At 44.4% G+C, this 24,950-nt stretch overlaps 1 protein-coding gene across 12 annotated transcripts in view; it reads left to right on the top strand.

The window, feature by feature from the left end:
* LRRFIP1 (LRR binding FLII interacting protein 1) overlaps positions 1 to 22,775 on the top strand; it is a 104,068-nt gene extending 81,293 nt beyond the window's left edge. For 7 of the 12 annotated variants that reach the window (XM_084209717.1, XM_084209715.1, XM_084209714.1 and 4 more), the window contains 7 exons: positions 1,058 to 1,129; positions 3,186 to 3,356; positions 4,254 to 4,346; positions 4,807 to 4,899; positions 6,017 to 6,109; positions 6,580 to 6,721; positions 8,352 to 12,821. In XM_084209717.1, coding sequence (XP_084065843.1) covers positions 1,058 to 1,129; positions 3,186 to 3,356; positions 4,254 to 4,346; positions 4,807 to 4,899; positions 6,017 to 6,109; positions 6,580 to 6,721; positions 8,352 to 11,323 — 3,636 coding nt within the window. In that variant the 3' untranslated portion in view covers positions 11,324 to 12,821. Of the gene's footprint in view, positions 1 to 1,057; positions 1,130 to 3,185; positions 3,357 to 4,253; positions 4,347 to 4,806; positions 4,900 to 6,016; positions 6,110 to 6,579; positions 6,722 to 8,351; positions 12,822 to 16,828; positions 16,876 to 17,597; positions 17,716 to 18,145; positions 18,226 to 18,849; positions 18,955 to 19,941 lie in introns of those variants that run through there. The other 5 variants (XM_084209708.1, XM_084209713.1, XM_084209709.1 and 2 more) reach the window with 3 other exon arrangements.
* Positions 22,776 to 24,950: the final 2,175 nt, after the last annotated feature.

The raw sequence follows: 24,950 nt of genomic DNA, 5'->3' as shown, positions 1-24,950 counted from the left end.
GGAGCTGGGGCAGGGAATGGGGTGCTGGGAGGAGAAGCTTTGCTGGAGATGTGTCTCAGATGGGACTGGTTGTAAAAGGCAGCTCCCAGCCTGGAACAGGGAACGGGAGGGGGGTGGAGATAACACAGAGGAGAGAGCCTGGGACAGAAGGTGATCATCACTGAAAGGGACAAAGAGGGCTGGGACTGCTGGAGCCTTTGAACCTGGGTCTGCACCTCGTCCTTAACGCTGAAAATTCCATTTCTTCTAGAAAAAGAAAATCAGAATTAGCCCAAACCCCTGACTGTGAAATCTGGTCTCGGGGTCTCTAGCTTGTCAGAGTGACCCCGAGATACGTAAAAGTCTCTTTTCCCAGCCCAGTGCTCGAAGAAGGAGTCAGAGCTCTTCAGTTCTTGGTCTCAAGGTTGTTTATTATATCTTAGCTATAAAATTTTTTCTCCTGTCCAGCCAAGGTCTGCTCAGCAAGACAGTCTGAGGCACTCTGCCTGCCCCTGGGGCAGTGTTATCTTTTTAGACTAAAAACTACGTATACAATATTTACAATTACTTTCCAATACCTATTACCTATGTTAGACAGTGAGCTTCTACTCTAAACCAATCTAAAAGTGCCACCATCACAGCAGAAGATGGAGGCCAAGAAGAAGAAAGAGAAAGGCTGGACATGCCCAGATTCCTCCATCTTGCCCCCTGAACCCCCATTCTAAGAACCCCAAAATCTACTTTTTCACCTTGTGATAAACTCACTATCATTCTATTTAAACTTTCATGGCTTGTAATTCTTCATATAGAGGTTGGTAATTGTTTTTCCCAAGGGCTAAATCAAAGGCACAGGGGTCTTGGGCTCTGTGCCCAGGTCTCTGAGCCCCCTGGGCAGGGTCTTGAGCCCTTGAGGGCAGCCAGAGGAATTTCCTGGGCTCCCACAATCTGGTTGTGTGGCAAGGCCCTTAAGGTGTGTGGGAGAGGTGTTGGGAGCAGCACCCTGAGCGCTGCTTGTCCCTGCCAGCTGCACTCTGCCCGCAGTGCCCGTGCTGTCACTGACCTGTCTCACCTCCCTCAGGACATCTATGAGTTAAAGGACCAGATTCAGGATGTAGAAGGCAAATACATGCAGGGGCTGAAAGAGCTGAAGGTACTGGTGTGTGAGCATTAACCCTGGCCCCAGTGTGAGCCCAGAGCTGCCCTTGCATGCTGTTCTCCTGGGAACTGTGTGCAGAGTGTCTCATTAACTGGCAGACTGTTCTGACTGGGGGGGTTGTGGTGGGAAATGCTTCCAAGTGTTCCCTGAGAGGCTGCTGGTTGCTTCTGCATGTTGTCTTTGCTGGTGTGAGGAGGTCGTTGTTTTTCTAGCAAATTAAAATGATTTGGGGTTTTTTAATATTGTTTCCTAATCCAGGAAACCTTTCAGTGTTGGGAGATGAACTAGAACTCATCTCCTACAGTACTAAAAACAAATATGAGTTTAGAACCTTGTCTGTTTTTATTTTTATAAGGCCATGTGAGGTGTCATTTTGGTTTCATCTTTAGATGACAGAAGACACCCTTAAACAATTCTTGCAACAAAACTCCATTTCTCAAAGCCTGTCACATGAAGAAGGAATGCTGAAGCTCTTACTGCTTCCATGAAGTCATAAATACATTTTGTATAAACAAAATGTATTTTGTTTATGAATACAACATAAATACAACAACCAGCTTGTACATTCATGTTCCACCCACCTCTTAAGTGAGCAGTGACATGAGCTGTGGCTTTTTGGAAAAGGCAAATAGATAAATCCAACATTTGACAGCATTAATTGCTGATTGTGTCATCAGCTCAGCACTGACTGATGAAGGTGTTGCCATTTTAAGTGAGTTTTCTGGAAGCAGGGTAGTTAGGCCTTTTTTTGGTAAAATTTTGGTTTTCTTCATGGTCACTGAGTAGCAGATAGAGCAAAATAATCACACTGCATAAAAAAGTTTCAATCCTTGTCCCTTAGACTGCCTTTTGGGGTGATTTGGACTGAAGCTGCACTGTTTGATGCTAAGACACCAAAATGTGGCATGCTGAAGGAGTGGAGCAGAACTTCCTTAACTTCTTCCTTGCATATACTTCCTTTCCAGCTCCTTTATGAGCTTTCCAAATCCTGGTGGCTTTCCTGTGCTTGGCATTTCTCACCTGGAGCTGGAAAGTGATCCAAAACACATTTAAGCATTTGGAACTGGACAAATTTGTTTCCTAAATGACAAATTATCTCATTTGTTAATAGAAATGTCAGTTAAACTGATTTAGACTTTGCCACTGTCATCCTTAGTTCTGTTATCAACTGAAAAAGGAAGTATATGAAACTCACCCATACTTCAGTTGTAATAATTAAAATTACACAAGTTCCATGAGAAATTGTTTGGTCTGTAAACTAAAATGTTGACATGTGTGTCCTCCTTGTTTGCACATTTACACTCCTTTGTTTATATAACTCTTTTATTTCTTTGCTAAAGTCAAATAGTGCAAAGTTTGTCTGCATAAATAAAAAATTATGCTAATCTTTATTTTACCATCATTTGTTGTTATAAATGTCTCAGTATCTTATACTCAGGTCAAGCTGACAAGAAGGGGTTTTCAAGATACTGGGAATTGTATCGTAGAGAGTAAATTTGTAAAGAAGGGATGTGATATGGGAAATCACATATCAGGTCACAAAAGCTGCAGCTTTCTCTTTCACAGTGAATCCTGAGTCAGTGTTTAAGGGTTCCCACACTGCAAGGATCTCTGAAATTACTGTGAAGTGGCTGTCAATCTGCCTTGATTTCTGGCCTCAAATCATCCAAAGTGATCTTAAATCAAGGCCAGTTTACCTTTAAAAAAAAAAACTATCCCAACTTGCCATCTTCAGCAGCAGCTTTGAGCTGCCAATGTGCAGGGGCAGGGGGAGGAGGGAGAAGGAGGGAAAGCAGGAAGGCAGGAGCTGAAGCAGCAGAGCACAGGAAGCGTCTGGTCCATGCTGAGGTAAGGCTGCTTGCTTGGCAGCACAAGGGGACAGGGCAGGTTTTCCTCACCTTGGGACAGCTGGAAGCCTCCAGCACAGGATTCATGCTGCTTTCCACAGGCAGGCTTGTGCTTTGGTGCTTTATTTCCCCACTGAAGGTCTTGGTTGGCAAAATGTCCTCCTTCATTTCTGACTCTGACCAGGGTTGCTTATTCTCTGCAGGACTCTCTGGCTGAAGTTGAGGAGAAATACAAGAAGGCTATGGTGTCAAATGCTCAGCTGGACAATGAGAAAACCAATTTCATGTACCAAGTGGACACCCTGAAGGATGCACTCTTAGAGTTAGAGGAACAGCTGGCAGAATCCAGGAGGCAATATGAAGAGAAAAGTAAAGTATGTAAAGAGCTCTGGCATGGGGGAAAAAACAGGGAGAAATTGGGAGGGGGATAGAGATCTTTGGGAGGAGGCAGCTAAATTATTATTCCATATTTTGAATCACTGGGGTTTAATTAGTATTACATGAAATACCAATTTGTTGTGTACTTGTGATCACACAAATGAGAATTTTCCCTAATCCATTTCTGGAGAAGGGAGGAAATGTTCTGGCTGGTAAAGGCTACATTGATATTATCACATCTCCTTTTATTTTCCGTCTCTAAAGTAAATTCATAGGGGTTATCCATAGGGACTTCTGGAGCAGTTTTGCACACAAAGGTGTCTCCAGGCAGCCTCTGGGAGACTTGTGCAGTTCAGGCAGCTCCGTGGTTAAATGTTGAATTAAGCTTTACATTAATTCAGCAGCTGACAGTGATTTGGTATTAAATAATAAAACTGGGGCTTATTTTTTCAGAACTGCCTTCTTGTAGCTTGGGACATTTGACTACACCCCACTTCAGAACACAGTTCCTGAAAGATACTATGTGTCTTTTTTCTTTTTATTTGAAAGTCCAGCTAACTTTCAGTACATGGCCATGTGGGAAGAGTGGGTTAAATTCCCATCCATTCATCTGTGCAGTCTGAAGGACTGGAGTGTAACAGCTCTTCAGCCTGCTGCTCAGCTCATGAAATGGGCTAAATGATGTCTGCCACTTCTATATTTGGTGCAATAATAGCATCTTGGAAAAAGGACAAACTTGTTAAAAATTGCACTCTTGTGGGATTGTGATTAGAGGGATATTCATGAATTACATTGCAGTAAGCATTTCCTTTGTGTTTGGGCTTATTTTCCTCTTTTTGATGGGATGCTATTTTTGATTAATATTAATCTTGTGAATATTTCATTATTCACAGGAATTTGAGAGGGAGAAGCATGCTCATAGCATATTGCAGTTTCAGTTCATGGAAATCAAAGAGGCTTTGAAGCAGAGAGAAGAAATGCTTGCAGTAAGTAACTGGTTTTTTCTTTTAATGGCTTCTTTGATTGGTACATTCCCAAGTAGCAGTAGAGTGGAGAATGTGAGGCATGGAGAATTTTTTTCCCTATTCAAGTTTCTCACCAGAAGAAATATTAGTGTTTCAGGCCAAACAGGTTCAGAGCTGACTAATGGAAATAGTACTTTCCTAAGTATTACCTTATTCTTCCTAAATATTGCATTTTGAACAGCTGTATGTGGAGATGCAGAGGAAAAGAACAGAACTGTGTAACTTGTTTGAAGTGATGTTGTGGATAATAAGATTGCCTTCAAGAGCACAGGTTCAGTTGGGATGTCAGGAACTGTGCACTGTAGTTACTCATTTACTTTAGCACCTGACTTTTTTCATTCTTTGGCATCACTGCAAACTTGGCCTTCCTTGTTAACCTGTTACCTGCTTTCTGTCTTCTTGTTTTGCTCCTGCCCCTCAGGAAATCCAACAGCTGCAACAGAAACAGCAGAGCTATGTCAGGGAAATTTCTGATCTTCAGGAGACAATAGAGTGGAAAGACAAAAAAATAGGGGTAGGACTTGTCAACTCCTGCAATGTGTTCAAAGTGACACTGATCCTGCTTTTGTAAAACCCCTCTGTAGTGCCTTTGCTTGCTGTGGCTGTCCTATGATGTTGCCAGTGAAGTAGCAAATAGCAAGTGTTGTCTTTGGCCAGTAGTACCTTAAAATCCAAGGAAAACCTAGCAGCTGCTCTGCTTCCAAACCAAGGGCAATTGATTTGCTGTGCTGCACCATTTGCATTTGCCATATGGGGAAAGGAAGTGCTATTTATAATGCAATTCCATCAGCACTGAGTTTTCTCTTATTCAGGTTTAATCTGCAGACTGAGCAGAAACTGGAGTGGGATAAAGAGGTAATGGAGCTATTTATAGGATGTTGGGATGAAATTCTCCCTTGCTTCTCATCCCTTCCCACCACCTCCTATCAAAGCCACATGGAAACCCACTCTGGTTTTCTTTTCCAGCTGAACACTGAAAGGCTTCCTGAAGAACGTAGGAGAGAGAAATCTGGCAGCTTGCCCATGTTTGTGATGTCCAATAATTTTTAGCAGCTTGAAACTGAAAATTGTCTGATTTTTTTTTAATTGTTCTATTTATACTTATGTAGAAATACTGGGAGGGGGGAGTTCAGTAGCAAAATACGCATTTGCACATGGTGCATCCCAGACTAAGGATGACTTAATGGCAGCTTTCAAATTAATTAAAATGTAAAATAAAAAGACTCCTGAAATCCAGTGGGCCTACTTCCATGCGCTTCCATTAGCACGTGGAAATGGCATGGTGTCTTCAGTGTGCATGCTAAAGCAACGTGGGTTTGGATTAGCTTGTCTAGCAGATAAGAATAAAAAGTGGACCCTCATTTGAAGGGTCTCCAGTGAAGAATTGGGCTCTGAATGTCTTTGTAGGAATTCTTGGTTATTGGGGAAGCTTTCTTGGATTTGAGGTTTCTCTCTCTGTATGCAAACTCAGTCCTATAATCTGTAAACTCGACCTTTTTCATCTGTGCCCCTTCCATCCCCTGAATATCTCAAATCTGCTCATTCTTGTCTACATTTGCTTTTCATGGCCTTTACTTGTCTCCCTTCCTTTCTTCACATCTCCTGGCCCTCTGTCTGTGGTGGGAACTCAGGCACTAGAGAGGCAGAAAGATTTCTTTGATTCCATAAGGAGTGAGCGGGATGACCTTAGAGACGAAGTGGTTGTGCTGAAGGAGCAACTGAAGGTATGCAAGAGGAATAAAATGAATTTATATTCACCTGCTGACCCTTTTCCCCTGTACATTTGGGCAGAAAAATTAGGTCTAGCTCAGTAGCAATAACTCGATTTTCATGTTGCCTATAAATTGCCATTTCAGGGGTTTTCTATATAAAGTCCTTTCCCCTGCTATTGATTGTGAGTTCTTAGTGTAGACTGAAGTATAAAGAAGTTGTTTTTGTAGGAGTCGCTTCTCTGAGGAACATCTTATGCAGCAGATTTATGTTAAAAAAAATCCCAAAAAGAGCTGGGATCACATGCTTTCTGTCAGAATGGCTGAACTGAGAACTGCAATATCTGTTCTCCTTCCTGACTCCCAGCCACATTAAATGGAATGATTGAAGCAATTGTTTATTCAGAGTATCTTGGACAAGAGCACTTGACAGTCCTTCCCTTTCTGAGCAGCAGGCTCTAAAGCATTGCTTTTGCTTCCCACAGAAACATGGAATAATCCCAGACTCTGATGTAGCCACCAACGGGGACACATCAGACATTCTGGATAACGAAGGACACTTGGATTCTTCCCGAACTGCCCCAGGCACCACTCAGGCATTAAAGACAGGAGGGGAGGGGATGCTAGGTAAGTGCTGTGTGTCCTCTCAGCCCCTCCTGCCTGTCTGTCCTTCATTCATCCACCTCTGCTTGGATGGGGCAGTTGTTAGTGGGACGATTAACACCACGCAGCATGCTCCTTGTCCGGTCACTCCCTGTGCACTTCCCTGCTTCATGTTGATTATCACTCCCAGTGTGTCCTGCAGTCTCCTCCAGCAGCAGACTTCACCTCCCCTGCAAGGTGACAGAGGATGGGGATGCAAATAGGATATTGCAGATAAGTAACAGTCATTCACATTGCCATTTAAACTCTGAATTGGAAAATTGTCCCAGGAAAATCCTACTGCTGCTCAGTATTTTTCAGCACATGCCTTAAATAATCAGGAAAAAAGGCATTTTAGTTTTCTATCAAGAGCTTGTATGTTGGTTCATTAATATCCCTGAGAACTGTGTCTGCTTGAACAACAGTGCTGGGCTCTGCCAAAGCACACCAAAGGATAAATTCTTTGTTCCTGTGCTATTGAACACTTAAAATTAACACTTCTGTGTTTTTACTTGTTACACTGACACTTAAATTCAAAGGATGTAATTGAAGTGGACAGCGTTAGGAAGGAGAAATCTGGTTGGCAAAACCTCTTTATGCTTTTATGTGGTGAATTTATTAGAGAACTATTGTACTAGTGTAAGGAAATAAAGTAATATTTTTGCTTTGTTGGATTATTTTTTTGTTCTGAATGAACATACTAATAAATAGCTGCAGGCAGCCAATTGTTGCAAGTGCAGGTTCTCTTGCTTTGAGCTTTTGGCTGCTTTTTCCTCACTCAGTTTCTGTGTGGAAACAATGTGGAACACCAAAAACCAAGGTAAGGGTGTATTTTTAAATGTAATATGTTCTCTACATCTCCTAATCCTGGGGTTTCTTTTTTCAGAATAGGTACAGCATAGACCCAAAAACTAACAACAAACACTATTGCTTTAATATCTGTTGCTTTTAAATAGAAATTGAAGGAAAAGTGTTACAACAAAAATAACCTTCAAAAAACCACAGAAGTCCCCACCCCTTTGGGTGGCTGAAATAAGGGGCACACATTACCTGAGCTTTGATCTGTGTTGGGAGGTCTGAACAGCCAAACTATTCACTTGCCAATCAGATTTTACATTTAGTGTCTGTCATGTGCACTGATGATGCCTGTCTTGAGATTTTAAAAGCAAAATATTACTGAATAGTCCTTCATGATTCCATGGCAATGGCATCAGACTCCTGCATGGATAGAGGGGTGTCAGGGTTAAAGTTGCAGAGAAAATTGCTGAGGAAAAGCAGTCCTTAGAGGTACATCTGCAAGTATTGCTGTTAAATTGCACTGCTTCAACCAGCTGATCTCCTCTACCAGAGCTGTCATTCCCACAGCCAAGAGCAAAAATCTCCTCCCTTACAAAAACACGAGCCAGCACCAGAGACTTCTTGCTTTGAGAGGGTGGTGGTGAGTTTCACTGATCAAACCCCTTGGATCCTTACTAATTCAATTGCTGCTTTGCCTCACAAAATTGGCAAAAGCTGATCTTTTATTAACCTGTTCTTCTCCTTCTGTCTTTCGGGTTTTGAGTGGGGAGGTAAGTGCTGTGGTGTAGCCCCCTCAACTTTCTCAATGGTCTTTTAGGCAAAGCCAATGAAGTGGAGATGAAAAATGAGATTTTGGAGGATGTGGGGAAAAGAGAAATCTTGCAGAATACTGAGCATGAGGAACACAAAGAGGAGTCTGAGGAGGAGGAAGTACAGACATTGCATGCTGCTGAAAATGCAAAGGCAGAACAAATGGTTGAAGAACGGGACGCCCTGCCAGCAGTGATGTTACCAGAGAGTAGGTTTGCAGAACAAGCCCAAAGCCTCACAGAACCTGTGTCAGGGAGCACTTCTTCAAACAGTGGCAGTGACACAGATGGCTTGAGAGGGGGCACAGAGTCCAGGGGCACAGCAGCCCAGCAGCCTGAGAGTACAGAGGCTGAACACCATGACTTGAGTGCAAGGACAAATGAGAACCTGGAGCTGGGCTCTCTGCAAGGCCACCCAATTTTTGAGACTCCTCAGGAAATGTTTTGTGACTCTGGTATAGAGCAGGAGCTGGGAGAAGCTGCACCCAACCAGGAAGAACAAGAGGATCTTGAAACCAGCCATGCCCTGAGTGATGATGAAATGGATGAAAGGTCTGACAGTACAAGTGAGAGCAGTGAGTTGGTTTCTAACCAGTCAGGGCTACCTGAGGGAGCAGCGGCAGGCTTGCTTAGGGAAGAGGGAAATGTGGAGAGTTCCACTCCAGAGGAACCCCAGCACTCAGAAGAAAGTGCTGAAAACAAGGTTGCAGATGTCTTGGAGGAAAAGTGTGTTGACTGCACTGATGGAAGAAGTGATAAAACAGCAGGTAACAGAGCTGAAGGAGAAGATGAGGTTGGGAACACAGTTAAGGGTCAGCCAAGGGAAACTGAGTCTTTGGGTTTGGAGGGGACAGAGCCACATGAAAGGGATGTCCCAGCAGAGCCACTTGGAAAGGAAGGTGGAGAACATCAGGCATTGATCCAGCCAGCTTCTTCAGAGGACAGTGCTTCAGCATCCCCAGAGGAACCAGGTACACAAGGTAAAACTGAAGAGGAAACTGCTACAGGTGAGAAGGAAGGACAGAAGGAAGAACTAGTGGAAGAGCTGGAGAAGTGTTCAGGTTCTGCTGAAACAGGCAAGCAGGATGCAGCATCTGTGGAGGCAGGAGGCTCCATTCCTGAGGGAAAGGGAAGTGAGCTGCAGCAGGCACAGCCAGGAACAGAGGTTGGGAGAGAGGTGATCACTCAGGAAATCCATTTAGACCCAAGTCTTTTAGATGATGAAATTAAGGAGTCAGAATTGGAAACAGGGGATGAGGCTGGGGAAGGACAGGAAAGTAGGAGAGAATCGGTAGAAGATCTGAATCCAAAGGCAGAGATTCAAACAAGTCAGGGTAGTGAAGAAATTGCAGGTGGCACAGAGGGAGAGAAAAATGTTCCTTTAGAGGGTGCAGAAGTGCAGAAGGTGGTTGCACAAGTACAAGGTGAAGCTAAAGAGGAGTCAGGTGTAGGTGTTACTGTAACTACTGAAAACAAAGCCAGTAAAGAAACACCGAAAGAAAATGAGCAAGAGGTAGAGCTTGCAGACCACCCTGGTGGGGAATTTGCTTCTGAGGAAGGTGCCAATAATGCCCTGGAACAGAAGCCTGTGCAGGATGAAACAATTAGTGAACAAGTTAAATTGGAGGAAGGTGTAAATACTTCCCTGCCTCAGAAACCTGTGCAGGATGAAAGCATTGGTGAACAAGTTAAATTAGAGGAAGGTGTAAATACTTCTCTGCCTCAGAAACCTGTGGAGGATGAAAACATTGGTGAACAAGTTAAATTGGAGGAAGATGTAAATACTTCCCTGCCACAGAAAGCTGTGCAGGATGAAAAGATTAGTGGACAAGTTAAACTGGAGGAAGGTGAAAATAATTCCCTGGAACAGAAACCTGTGCAGGATGAAAACATTGGTGAAGATGTTAAATTAGAGGAAGGTGTAAATACTTCCCTGCCACAGAAAGATGTGCAGGATGAAAACATCGGTGAACAAGTTAAATTGGAGGAAGGTGTAAATACTTCCCTGCCACAGAAACCTGTGCAGGATGAGAGGATTAGTGAACAAGTTAAACTGGAGGAAGGTGCAAATAATTCCCTGGAACAGAAACCTGTGCAGGATGAAAAGATTAGTGAACAAGTTAAATTAGAGGAAGGTGTAAATACTTCCCTGCCACAGAAATCTGTGCAGGATGAAAACATTGGTGAACAAGTTAAATTAGAGGAAGGTGCAAATACTTCCCTGCCACAGAAACCTGTGCAGGATGAGAAGATTAGTGAACAAGTTAAATTAGAGGAAGGTGTAAATAATTCCCTGGAACAGAAACCTGTGCAGGATGAAAAGATTAGTGAACAAGTTAAATTAGAGGAAGGTGTAAATAATTCCCTGGAACAGAAACCTGTGCAGGATGAAAAGATTAGTGAACAAGTTAAATTAGAGGAAGGTGTAAATAGTTCCCCTGCACAGAAGCCTGTGCAGGATGACATTAGTGAACAAGTGAAATTGGAGGACCAAGCAGAGGAAAGCCTGGAAGATGATGGTGATGCATTTGATTTTGATGAAGAGTCAAATCAAATACTAGAATCTGATGGAAAATGTGATGGAGAGAAAGCTGATGCACAGGGAGAAGAGGGTGATGGAGCAAATGGTGCTGTTGGAAAAACTGCTCACACAGACAAAGCTGGAGAGGGAGCAGACAAAATGGAAACCAAAGATGCCTTGACCAAAGGTGAAGTCCTGCAGGATAAAAAAGATGGGCCTGAAGAAACAGGGTGCTTGGAAGGGGAAGCATTGGGGAAAGCTGATGAGGAGGCTGAGGCTGATGTGGAGGAAGATGAAATCAAAGTATCAGATTCTAGTAAAGTGGGAAAATTCCAGCATCGAGATGTTTTGGAACAGGATTTGGAAAGTGCTTTCATTAAGAAGGCTGAAAGCAGGGAGGATTTGCAGGTTGGTAAAAGGAGTAAGGGCAGATCCAGAGATGACTGTACCATCTCCTGAGTTCAGAATCTCAAACCTGCACAAGTTCCATGCCCTGTGAGCAGTCCCAGGACACAAACATGCACTTTGCACAAGACATCAGACCTTGGAGTACTCTTAGAGCTTTGTCTTTGTAGGTAACTCAGCATAAAGCACGGATGTGGTAATGATGCAAGTTTTAAGTTATTCACTGTTGTACCCAGCCACAAGAAATTGTGACTGGCTTTGGTTTTGCTGTGTCTCAGGTGGAAAGCTTATCACCTGATGAGGAAGCTTCACCACTTGACTATTCAAACTGTTATGCAATTAAAGTACCTCTAGTGTGGATAGCTGCTCCTGGGGAATTTCTATAGGAATTTTTTTTTTATTCTAGACTAGTTGATCAATATCTTGAATGTACATTGGGCCTTGGTGAACTTATGCACATGCTGCTTACTTGTACTTAGATCTACAGCAAGTACATGAACTCTTTATGAAGGAACTCAGCAGATCAGCCATCACTGATGGTGAAACTTCTTTCAGAATGCTTAAAGCCTATGAACCAATCTCTTATTTTTTTTAATATGAAGAAAAAAGATCTTTTCATTCCACCTTGTGTGTATTTCTTATATGGTCACATTCCAAAATATAGTTAGATCACTGTGAATCTGCTTAGTCTGAGCACTTGGGAAGAGCAATACACAGTTTGGAGAAAGTGCAACATGCAGGTCTTAGTTTGCTGAAAGGAATAAATATCTACATGTTTACTTCATTTAGGCACTTTGCACCACAATAGGCCTTTTACACCATGTCTCACATGGGGTTTTTATTCTTTTCCAGAGAAAGTGTCAATACACACTGTAATGTGTGCTTAGGTTTGCTATCAAGTACTGTCTAGATATGAATATATAAAATATCTATTTTTCCAATAAGATTTTTGTTTAAAATTGCATTTGCTTACTGCATTTTATTTTATTTTTTGCAAGCTCTGATTCTGAAAGAATGTTTTTATCTCTGAAACAAATCTTATCTCTTTCCTTCTGGAAAGAAGATAACTTTGCATGTCTTAACTCTTGCTGGATATCAGACCAAAGATGAATGTTGTTTTGTGTACTAGCCCCCCTGTGCCTTTTGGAAAAGCTGGATTGCTTTGAATTGCTGGCATAAATTAGGCTCTTGGACTCCCTTGCTGTATTTCCTCTTGCATCTCTGCTAGTGCTTGGGAGGAAGAGCATGTTTTGCATATATAAATATTCATTTTAAGTGTTAAGCAATGAATGTCCCAAGGGAATGCAGATCGAGGGGGGGGTGGGCTATGGAAGGCTGTATTTGTGTTGATGTTACAAAGTTGTCAGAGCGCAGACAGACTGCAAAATTTGAAGATGTATATCAAAATGTACTGCTGTATATAATTTAAATAAACATATTTTATACTTTAAAGTACCTGTCCAGAGCACTGTTTCTAAACCTGCACAAGGAGTTATTTAAACCTGTATCATTTCAACACCATTTTTCTGCAGCTTTTGTTCTATTTATTGCCTTGTGCCACGTAGCTACAAGAGCCATCTCCCTAGGACTGGGCAGCCGCGGGGTTTGAGCACCTTGAATTTGTGATGGCACCTTAACTGTAGAGCTCTAACAGGTCTGTAACCCTGTCACTCCTTTCATGTGGCTTCTCTCCAACTTACAGCAGATCCACCGTGGTTTCTGTAAGTATTGGCAGTTGTTCCTAAGGTTTACACTAGATGCTAATCCAAAAAGTCATAGATCTTATAAGCATTTCTTATTAGCATGTAGCAGTGTTTATTTAAAGATTTGGCTCTGAGTAGTTCATATAATATTCTAAATAGTTCATTGAATAATAAATAAATTCAATGAAAAGCAGTGTTTATTTAAAGATTTGGCTCTGCCATACTCTCAGCAGTAATATATGGTTTAATGTTGGAAATGGGTTTTAATTGTTAAATAGATTTAAACAGATCATTAAATGTTCTTACCTGGCTTCACCTGTACTGTGAATGGATCTATCTGAGTTAAACTAGGCAACATGCCATTATATCCTTTATTTCTTACGAGTTCATTTCTTATTTTAACTAGTTTTTCCACTTCAGAAAACACAGCATCTTCTAGAGAATTCCTTTTTAAAGCCAGCTCACAGGAGCAGAAGCACCTCCAATCTTACCTGTCCAAGTACTATCTTTGATCCCACTCCCAGTGTAACTGGGAGCAAGAACATGGAGAGGCACTGCAGAGTAGCTGCTGTGCCAGAAATCCATCCTGGAATGTTGAAGATGAGTGTGTGACCCAAGTAGGAAACTTTTGTCTTCCAGAATAACCCCAAATGCTCACTGGGTTTTCTGGTCATCACCTAGTGGCAAATAAATGCTGTAGCCCAGGTTTGTGCACATCAGAGCTAGCCTGAAATGCTTTCAAAAGCAGTATCTCAGGAAACTTACTTGATAAAAAAGGGGAATAAATAGTGAAAAGGTCTTGGTCAATATCTTCTTTCCTATAGAGAAGAGTTCTCCTGTCCCCCTCAAAATCAGTACTGCATGCCAGTGCTTCCAAATCCTGGCAGTGTCCCTCTTCTGAGGAAGACAGGAAAGCATTTTCTCATCATGCAAAATAAACTGACAGATCTGGAGAGGGAGCATTGCCCAACCTGCTCTGACAGCTGGATTCTTGCAGGCTGTTCTGCTTGGGGCTGGGATTCCATGGGATGTCTTTCCACCCTCCAAGAGCAGTTTACCCTTTTCATTTTTACATCAGGGTTTGTTTCTTCCTGGGCCACGAATCATGTAAATCATGCAGGTAAAACCAGCTGCTTCCCATCCCATGCTCCCTTCCAAGTGGAAAGAGACATGGAGGATCTGTGGCTGATTTGGGAATGTTTGGAGCAGCACCTGAGTAAGCAATGCCTCGAGTCACCCGCAGTGCCAAGGCAATGAGATCAGACTGGACTCAGAACTGTGGCAGAAGACACTGGTCAGCACCGTGCTCACCCTTCTGTGTCCTGCTCCCTCACAGGCCCCATCTCCTCCTCAGTCCTCTGTTAAACTCTGGTGTGGGAAGGCCATGAACTGGTGCAGTGAGTACCCTGGGAATCACCTTTCCAAAGTTAACTGAGGTGAATGTCACACTCTCATTATCCTCTGTAGTATCTTTCTATGTGGAATAAGGATAATGACTGTTACAGATGAGAATTTTAATTAGCTGCTTCCTGTCCTGATTCAATAAGCTGTTCTTTCCTGCTCATCTGTTCTCAAGGTCCTCAGATTTGTTGGAAAAATATCTCCTAAATGCAAAATTAAGGTGACCCCGCAGAGTAGGTTTCTGTGCTAATGTGGGAGGTTAAGATAAGTGAAACCCAAGAGACCCTCATCTCTACAGGCAGAAAACTTTTCTTCTATGTGAATGGCAATTTTAGCAAACTCATTTTTTCCCTGATCTGGTAAACCCTGCTGTCTGCATGTCCCAGTGGGGTGCACAGATGTCCATAATGAGGGCCGAGAGATCTGACTGTGAGACCAAACTTGAAGGTTCACCCCAAAATGCATCCTCTTTGCAGGAAAAGGGCTTTGGGGAAGCAAGTATGCTTCCTCAGTGGAGGCTGGCAGAGATGTCCTTTCTTCAGGCAGGCAGGTTTCACCCCACAGCAGGGGCTGTGTTAATGAAAGTCACAACTAAATGATTTTCAGGATCAAAATGTGTTACTTTGCCCTTTTGGAGTCAATGAGTTCGGGCTGATTTTGTAGTGGCCTAAAGGTTTCCTGTTGCACCAGTCCTCATTCTCTTTCCAGTCCTTGGAACTCCATTTCTCAGTCTTTGCTGGCCTCTAAATCCCAACACAATCTCTTGAGCCCAAGTTTCTCCAACCTGTTTGCTGTTCTTGCTTTCTTCGTTGACCTTTGTTTTTCTGCCATATCTTCCATCTTTTGCAGAATTTCTGTCTTAAGTTTTCTTTCCTTCCCGTATAGATCTGTGAAAATGTTTTATTATTTTAAAGGGGTTTATACTGGGACATTTTGTTTGTGGGTGGTATTTACAAAAGAATTTGGGCTTGTTTTTGTTCTTTCATATCAGTGCTCAGGTGTTGGGTGTGTTACAAATGGATGAAAAAAAAAGAATAGGACTTCAGGAGGTTCAAAATTAATCCAAAGATCTGCTGAACTGGGATGTCACACTAAGATCTGTATTTGGGTATTGCATCAAAAGCCAAGGTAAAGGTTTTATTCCATGCTCTGGAAAGGGACTATGTGTACCACCATTAATGGACTCCACATGCCTGCTGTACAGAGGGACTTCCACTGGGAGAACAGTTTTCACCCTGATTTGATTCAATACAGATTCTTGGTTCCCTTTAAGTGCATGTGCTCACAAGAAAAAAGGGAGAACCACAAGACTTTGGCCTGTTCAGGAGTTGTCAACAAAGAAGAAATGGTATTTTTAAAGCTCTTAAAAATATTTAAGTCTGTCTATCAACAGAATTTACTTGGTAAAAGCCTGCCAGGCTCTTATGTGTAATTTACCTTGCTTTCCTAAAGTTTACAAAAAAATCCTTTTCTTGAGTGACCTGTGGATTTTAACCATTTAATTAGCAGGCCAGACCTCAGCTGTGGAGTTGAGCTCTGAACAGCCTGAGCTGTGCACTGCTGGCAAGGGAGGCCAGCTGAACAAACCTGCGGTGAGACCCAGCTGAGGTCAACAGATCCTCTCCTAATGAGTGTATTTCCATGTGGTGTTGCAGTGCACTCCTGCCTGAGGTGTACCTGAACAAACTGAGCTTGTTAATTAATCATTTAGGTCATTTGGGTGGTAAGAAAATGTGCTTGCACATTTTGCAGCCCTTAATGGGGACAGAAAAAAATTGAAGTTGTTTGCTTACTTTGTAGTTTTTTTTTTCCAGCTGTCTCATTCTGTAGAGTGCACTTTATTAAGGAAGGCTGCACATACCCATGTGCTGATCTGTAGCACTTCCAAGCCCAAATGTAGCACAACAGTTGGTGCAGGTTGTCCATTGCCTCTTGATGTTTGACCTGGAGAATTGACTCTGAAGAGAAAACAGAGTTTTACCAGACTGCTGCATTCGAAACACAAATAATTTGATGGGGAAATGTTTTTTTCTGGTCATAATATTGGAGCTAAAATGTCATTGCCATGTAAAAGAAGGGAAGAGTTAAAAGTGCTGAGAATGTGATTATAGGTGTTTACAGTATTGTCATTGTGTTAAACTGTCAAGATCTGTGAGATTTTGTGTTGCAGTTGTGCTTGACCCTAGAGTTCTTGCATGCTAACCTAACGTAGAAGATTAGCCTCTTTGCATGCAGCTGGCTGCTGCTACTGCTGGGACAAGCATGTTCTGTGAGAATGCCATAAGTGCCCTGGCTGCAGCCCCCTCCCAGCCCCGCTGGGCCTCGTGTCCTGTGGTACGTGCCCTAACTCCCCATCAGTAGTCACTAACCTGAGCGGCTCAGCCTCGTGTCCCACACGCGCTCCCCGACGCGCCGCTGGCTCGGTCAGCACTGAACTCTCCCTTTTCTCTTCCAGACAGGCTGAAAAAGCTCATTGATGAACGGGAGTCCTTGCTAGACCAGGTAATCACAGGGCAAGTGAAGGATTCAGAAAACAAAAATAGCCCAAACTCAAGGTGTAGAGCAACAGCGCTGGGGTCTGGTTGCTCTTGCTGAGGACTTGCTGCCTTGCTGGCCACTCTGTTCTTCCTCCAAAACATTCCTCCCGTGACATGGCTCAGAAATTGTAGAAGCAAATTTTCTCTCCAAGAGTAAGCCCTCCCCTTTGCTGGGTCTGTGGGTAAATGAGCCTTTTGGAAAGGTTTGTTGGAGGAATTGCAGATGGGTAAAGAGCAATTAAAGGAATTATTGATTATTGCTGGTACCATGGTATTCCATAGTGGCTATAAAGCTTATTCCAGAAACCTCAGCTGATCTGTTGCCCTGCAGGACACTCTGTGCTTTCATATATGCTCAGTGACCTTGGCCTTGAGACTTGCACACAACCAAACGCAACTTTGGGAGTTTTTAAGATTGTTTTACATGGATGTGCCTGCAGAAGATTTATGGCTTTTCTAATAAACCAGTCATTTTTCACTCATTGTTTTGATCCTGAACTTGTACATAAGCACTGATGTATAAAATACCATGAGTCATTTGCCAAAAGAATTTCTAGGATGTTGCTTTGTAACAGAAGATTTTTTTGAATTTATGTTCAAAAAATACATAATTTGTTTTATCATACTGGAGTAAATTCAAGCCACAATTTCCCTTAGTGATTTTAATAACTATTTTCTGTCCTTCAGATTAAAAAATTAAAGGGACAACTGGAAGAAAAGCAAAGGAATGGCAAGATGGAAAATACACAGTCTGAAGATGAAGTTCTGGAAAACGGGACAGATATGCACATGATTGACCTCCAAAGTGAGCTGTATTTTAATTTTAAGAGAATTTTGTGCCCTGCATGTGAATGAGAAAATGTATCAGTACAATAATAAGCATGTGGCTCTGAGTAAGAATGAGCCTTCAGTCCCAAGGGAGCTTTAGCCTGGGAGCAGCCATGCACCTCTACAGAGGCAAGGGAATTAGGAGCCTTTATTTAAGATTGCAGTTGGAAATCTCCATTATTGCTCCTCAGCAGAGCTAGGGGGAGTTCAGATTCATTCTGCCTTCAGAATGGTTCACAGGGAATCGGGGAGGACTGGGAATGGGGCCTCTGTCCTGGCCACTTTCTGAGATAACTACTCTCCTGCAGCCCCACATAGATCCCTGATGCATGGAAATTTTACCACAGACTTATTAGAAACTGTTCACGCTTGTTCTGACATCTCTGATAAATCTGCAATTCTTTTAGGAGATGCCAACAGACAGATCAGTGATCTCAAATTTAAACTAGCAAAGTCTGAGCAAGAGATAACAGCATTGGAGCAGAATGTAAGTTTTTGGCTTGTTCTGTTTGTTCAGGCATGGTGAGAATACAAAAAGAAAGTGTGTTTTGATAAATGAGAAATGAAATAATGTTTACTGTGATTTTCCCTCAAAATAAGAAACAGGAGTGTTGAAGCATGAGGGCCACTATGACATTTCTGTATGGGGAAGAAGGAATATATTAATCTGTACTGAGGGAAGAATGATCAAAACCAGAAGTACCTGATGAACTCTGCTGAACACTTTCTTATGCCTAGTTGTCAACAGGTTTTAAATGGTTCCCAGCATGTGATGTGGTAGAGATGGAGTTTATACACAGCTGTTCCATTTTGATTGTTTGCTCTGATGTCCAGGGTACATCAGCAATGTTCTTGCTAAGAGAAATTTAGTCAATGGACTGTATTTTTTGTTGCTGGAAGCACATTAAATATGGATATGTACAAAAGGTCAGCAGTAAATTACTGTTGCCAGGCTTCCTCGGTGTTGTTTTCTTCCCTGCAAATAAGCCTTTATTTTATCAAAGAGGAGTTAGCATCTCTCTGGTTATTTCTTGAGTACTAGTGGAAGAGTAAAGTTTCAGAGTAACTTCTTGGTACAGTTTCTCATTCCCAGCCTTTGCCTTCACCTCAGGTAATACGACTGGAAGGCCAGGTAGCCCGATACAAAACTGCTGCTGAGAATGCTGAGCGAGTAGAAGATGAACTGAAGGCAGAGAAACGCAAACTGCAGAGAGAGGTAACTCCCCCTGCAAGCTGTCACAGGTCAGCCTGCTCCTGTGGGAGAAACCTGCTTCCCTGGGGTCTTTTAGGGGAGGAACCACCTTCCTTGGCACAGCAAGGGACAAGCATCTAATTGCTTTGTTGCTTTAGTTACTCCTTCTATATGTGCTATCAAGTTTTCAGCACTCAAACTGGAGGCACAGTCACGGCTGTGAGCTCCCACTGCCTTTTCACTGTTCCTTCCTGACTCGCTAAAGGGATGTGAGTTGTTCTTTGTGAGCCTGTTTGCCTTGCTCTACCAATCTCTTCAGGCCTGTTTGGGGTAGTGTGGCTGTCCACAGACTCTAACCATGCCTCTGTCTCCTTACAGCCTAAATACCTTTATCAGCTTCTGTCTCACTGCCTCCAGAGGTGCTTCTTTGATTTTTTTTTTTCCAGTATGGCTCATTGCTTGTTCTTCTGCTTTGCTGCCTATAGATATGTGCAGTCCAGCTCTCTCTCCCTACCCCAGTCTCGTGGTGGGTTTTACAGGAAACTGAGGCTCTCAGTCACAGCTGTGGATAGAGTTCTAGGAACCAGAAACACAAAAGCTGAGCAGTGAGACAGGTGTACATCACCCAAAGCCTCATGCCTCTGGATTGAGGGAAATTCTGTGATTGTCTGGGAATCTCCTGCTCCACAGGAGTAACCTTCTGTCCATGCTGACTGCCTCAAAACACATGGTTCTATCAAGCCAAATCCAGACTTGGGAGACCACATTTCTTCTTACCTTGGCCTTCTTTCTTCAGCATTCTGTAAATGCCCTGTTTTTTTGGCAGTGTGCTTAAACACCTGTGTGTGTGGCCTGCAAAGCAGTTTAACTCTGCTAAAGGAATTTTCAGCTGCTTTATGTTCCAAGTTAATGTAGTCAGTTAGCGTTGGCAACTACAAACCCTGCTGTGCCTTTGCAAAGGGATAGCACGGTGAAAGTCACGGTGTTTTTCTGCTTCCTTCTTTCCTCCAGCTTCGTTCAGCACTGGACAAAACCGAGGAGCTGGAGGTCAGCAACGGCCACCTGGTGAAGCGGCTGGAGAAGATGAAGGCCAACCGGAGCGCGCTGCTGTCCCAGCAATAGCCACCCCCTCCCGCGGGAACCGCCGCTACTCGGAACCGGAACGCCGCCGCTTCCGTGTCCCGCTGCCCGGGACGCTTCGTGCCATCGCCTCCCGAGACCAGGCCGCCCCAACACTTGCTCCGTGCCTCCCCGCCGGCGCCTCCCCGCGCAGATCCCAGCCTGCTGCACTACATCCACAGGAGGAGCCGATCCACGTGGCTGTGCCCGCGGGAGCCCTCCCACGCCGAGCTCTGGGGACATTCGAAGTACAACACGTAAGAAGCACATGGAATTCTCCATCCTGAGGGCACAGCAGCCATTTATTGCCGTTTAAAATGGCACTCAAAGAAAACACTTTGACTGGAATTTTTGTGTCTTGCTGAAAATTTTAAAACAAACACTGTAAGTTTGGGACTTTTCTCATGACAGTATCTGTAATTTAGTGACTACGGTAGAGTTATTCATAGTAGGTTTTTCATTTACAAATCACTGTGGAACCACAAGCCATTACAAAGCAAAACTCCTTCAGTGGAAACCATGGAAGAAGATGGTCTTGGAAGCAAAAGTGACCTTAAATGACTTTGCCAATAAAACAAATGTGTTTGGAGGGATTTTTGCACCAGTAGAATCGTGAGACTCTTTTATTTCAGAGTAAATAGGCAATAGCTTCATTGGATTTTCAATTTTTATTTGTATTATTTAATCCCTGCTCTTGGAGTTGAAGTAAATGACTTTTAAAGCATGTAAGGTTGCATTAGTAAACCAGCATAAGGCCGTGTTTTCAGAAATGGTGGGGTTTGCACTTGGGTCACTCTCTTTGGTGCATTTATCAAAGCAAGTGTCATTTGCTTAAACAAAATATGTAATGGGTTTTTTACATCAGAAACTATCTGCTGGTCCATGACCTACTAGGAAACAATGCCGCTACAAAATACAAGTCTGATTTTTAAAAGAATAACTGCTAAGTAAAGAAGCACTTTAGAAAATATTACTGCCTATGGGTTTTCTACAGCTACAGAAGTAGCGAGTTATCTCCTTCTAACATCACCGCGGAGGTTTTCCACTTCTCACGCAGAACAGCGTAACCCGGTGAGATGTTGCAGGCGATCCTTGCGTGTGTAGAAATGGCACACGGCTGGCACTACAGCTCTGGTTCATCAGAACTCATTCTGAATGTACTACTCAAAGGAGAGCAGCAGCTACCCCAGGAACAAAGCTGCCCGTCCCACCTCAGCCCTAACAGGAAAGCCTGTCCCTCTGCGATCCGCTCACGCGGTGGAGCAGCGTCTCCTGTCCCACGGGAGCGGCCGTGGCTGCCTCAAGAGGTTCTACCGAGCCAAATCCATGCCCAGGAGATCACATTTCTTCCTAACTTGGTCTTCAGACCCTGCAATCCAGGTCTTTCCCCAGCCTCCTCCTCGCAGATGGGAGGTTAGAGCAGGAGCCGCTGCTGTTTCCAACACAAGGGGATCTCTGGTATCTTCCTCGAGCACCTTCACAAATTCAGTAAACCAAAACCGCTGTCTGAATGTGTTTCTCTGGTTTGGCTAGGAAACAACACCCGTCTTCATCTCTTCCAAGTGCACAAGGAAAATTTAGGAATGAAGTACTGAAGTTATTATTCCAGGAAAAGGATGAAGAAGGCTTTTTTTGTGCCCCTGGGGAATTAAGTATGTCTGTTGATGAAATGTGGTGAAACATGGGGTTGGAAGGAATCTTTTTAAATTAAATTTCCACTCCAGTTAGGGCTTTGGGTTTTTGGGTTTTTTTAAATTGTTTTTGAGAGGAACATTCAGGTGCAGAGCCAGGTTTCTTGTGGAATACCTCAAAATGGCTGTGGATACCAATTTACAATTTTCTGTGCATGACTTGTGTAATTTCTGGTGTACAAAGCCTCGGGGGCCTAAAAAACAAGGAAAGGGATTTTCAGAATGCAAACAAAGATGCTAAATACGACATCTTACCAATGGTAAGGTGTGTGATTGCCACCAGCCATCATTTCATTTGTGGCAGCAGTGCAAGCTGCCTCTCCTGGCAAGGCTCAGGAGGAACAACCCAGCAACCAAGTGTTGGTCCAAAAGGCAAAAAGTATCACTTTGTTCATCAAAAAGGGATGTGTTTGTCATTTTGAAGTAGATTTCATCTCACACCCCATAAGCATCAACCTCATGACGGAAATCAGATGTGTATTTCAACCTGGATATGCTCTTAGTAGAAACCTTTGTGTGTAATAAAGTAGGTGAATGTTGAAGCCACATTTCCCCCCCCTCCCCTAACTTTCAGTATGACTTAGCGTTAGAATAAGGGAAGAAAAAGAACTGGTTGGTTTACTGCAAACTGTTCTATGTTTTTCTGTGAAGAATGTACAACAACAACAACAACAGGGCTTTGAATGGTGATAATAGCACACGTCCCAGTCCTAAAATTTGAGCTCCAAACGAGAGCACCTCGGTACCCTGAGAGCGGGGCCGAGGTGGCGGCAGCCGGGCGAGGAACAACTCCTGGGGGAACCAGGACGGGTTTTCCTACAACTTCTGTTTCAATTTGTTATCCTCTGTTTTATTTTTAAATGTTACATGATTTTTATCGCTTGCAAATGGAATGCTACCCAAAATGTTTTTGGTTTTGTTTTTGTTGGGTTTTTTCTTTTCCCCCCCAATCGCTCTGTTAGGAAATGTGAGCGTGGAAAAGGAAATTCATTATGAGCAGAACTCGCCAATAAAATGTCACTTGTTTGGGTAGTTTTTATGGAGTGGTCTGTCCATGCTGATGTTACCAGTACAGGTTCTCCTGGAAAATACAGAAAATTCAGGGTGATACGGGTGTAACAGCTCATTTTCCTTTTCAAAACATTGCTGCAGGATCACACAAAACATGAACAACACTGGTTGGGAAATGTAGAAATTCAGGGGCTTGTGTGATTGAGGGCACTGGTGTGAGATGTACCTCCAACATTTTTAGTGGCAGGAGGCACATGCACCTCCAAATTTCAACATAGCCAGGTGCTCCTGGGGAGGGGGAGGACAGGGACAGTCCCCCATCAGGAGAAATTTCAATGGTTTGCTAATTGGATTCATTCTCCACTTTTATTTATGGTGAACACAGAGGTAACCCACACAGTAGCTTTCCCTGGAAGAATTCTTCATGAAGACTCCTTCACAACAGGAGGCAGCTTGGTTCATCAAAAGTATGTTATTTTAGTATTAAATGTCCTCTTGCCCTGGTGTGTTGCCAGAGCTGTCACTTACATGAAGGAGACTAAGCAGCAGGGTAGTGCTTGTCCTTGTTTTAGATGCTCTAAACCCTCATATGTCTCTGAAGGTTAATTTTAGGCAACTGAGTGATGTTTTACACACTTCATTACGACCTTTACATGTTTAAATGAAGAAGCAGAGCTCCTTGCACAACATGGACCTGTGTGGCAGGTAGGTTTGTCTGCGCTCCTGTAATGTGCTCCTTCAGCCTGGAAACTTTCAGGTAGGTTTTAATGTGTGCCAGAGGAGGCTGGAGCTGGATATTAGGAAAAGTTCCTCCCCCAAAGTTTGGCTTGGGCACTGAACAGGCTCCCCAGTGAATAGTCACGGCCCCAAAGCAGAGTTCAAGGCACTGCCAGAGTTTGGTCAGTGCTCTGAGGCACAGGGTGGGATTAGTAGGGTGTCCTGGGCAGGGCTGGGGGTTGCACTCCATGATCCTCGTGGGTCCCTTGCAGCACAGGGTAATAATGTGAGTCTGTAGTAGCGGTACAAGAGCTGCTACGCTCCCTTCCCGCCGGCCGCGCTTGGGTCTGTCAGTGCTCGGCGGCGGGAGAGCCGTGAGGGGAGAGAAGGGTCCGTGAGGGGAGAGAAGGATCCGTGAGGGGAGAGAAAGGTGCGTGAGGAGAGATAAGGGACCGTGAGGGGAGAGAAAGGTGCGTGAGGGGAGAGAGGGGTCCGTGAGGAAGAGAGAAGGGACCGTGAGGAGAGAGAAAGGTGCGTGAGGGGAGAGAGGGGTCCGTGAGGAGAGAGAAGGGACCGTGAGGGGAGAGAAAGGTGCGTGAGGGGAGAGAGGGGTCCGTGAGGAAGAGAGAAGGGACCGTGAGGAGAGAGAAAGGTCCGTGAGGAAAGAGAAGGGACCGTGAGGGGAGAGAAGGGACCGTGAGGAGAGAGAGGGGTCCGTGAGGGGAGAGAAGGGACCGTGAGGAGAGAGAGGGGTCCGTGAGGGGAGAGAAGGGACCGTGAGGAGAGAGAGGGGTCCGTGAGGGGAGAGAAGGGACCGTGAGGAGAGAGAGGGGTCCGTGAGGGGAAGAGAGGGGTCCGTGAGGGGAGAGAAGGGACCGTGAGGAGAGGGGTGCGTGAGGGGAGAGAAGGGACCGTGAGGGGAGGGGTGCGTGAGGGGAGAGAAGGGACCGTGGAAGAAGGATCCATGAGGAGACAGAAGGGACCGTGAAGGGAGAGCCGTGAGGGAACACGGCGGCCCCGCCTTTGAGGGGATGCAGCGGTACCGATACTGGGGGGATATGGTGGTACCGGCTCTGAGGGAACACGGCAGCACCGATTCTGAGGGAATATGGCGGTACTGATTCTGGGGGGACAAGGCGGCTCACCTTTGAGGGAACACAGTGGTACCAATTCTGAGGGAATATGGCGGCACTGCCTCTGAGGGGAGGCGGCGGCCCTAATTTCTGAGGGGAAGGGGGGAGGAGGCGCACGCGGGGAGAGAGGGCTCCGCGCCGGCCAATCAGGCGTCGGAGCGCTGCGCTCCGCAGCCAATGAGCGTGGGGCGCGGCAGTGGCCGTTGGGTGCGCGTGTGGGGGAGCCGTGAGGGCTGCGGGCGGACGGTGACCGGAGCGAGCCCGGGGGCTTCGTGCGGGCGGGACGGTGACCGGAGCCGGCCCGGGGGCTTCGTGCGGCCGGACGGTGACCGGAGCCGGCCCGGGGGCT

The sequence above is a fragment of the Fringilla coelebs genome (assembly GCF_963513975.1).
Source record: "Fringilla coelebs genome assembly, chromosome: 7".
Lineage (NCBI taxonomy): Eukaryota > Metazoa > Chordata > Aves > Passeriformes > Fringillidae > Fringilla > Fringilla coelebs.
The sequence above is the reverse complement of the archived record's forward strand: the minus strand, read 5'-3'. Positions and strand labels throughout refer to the sequence as shown.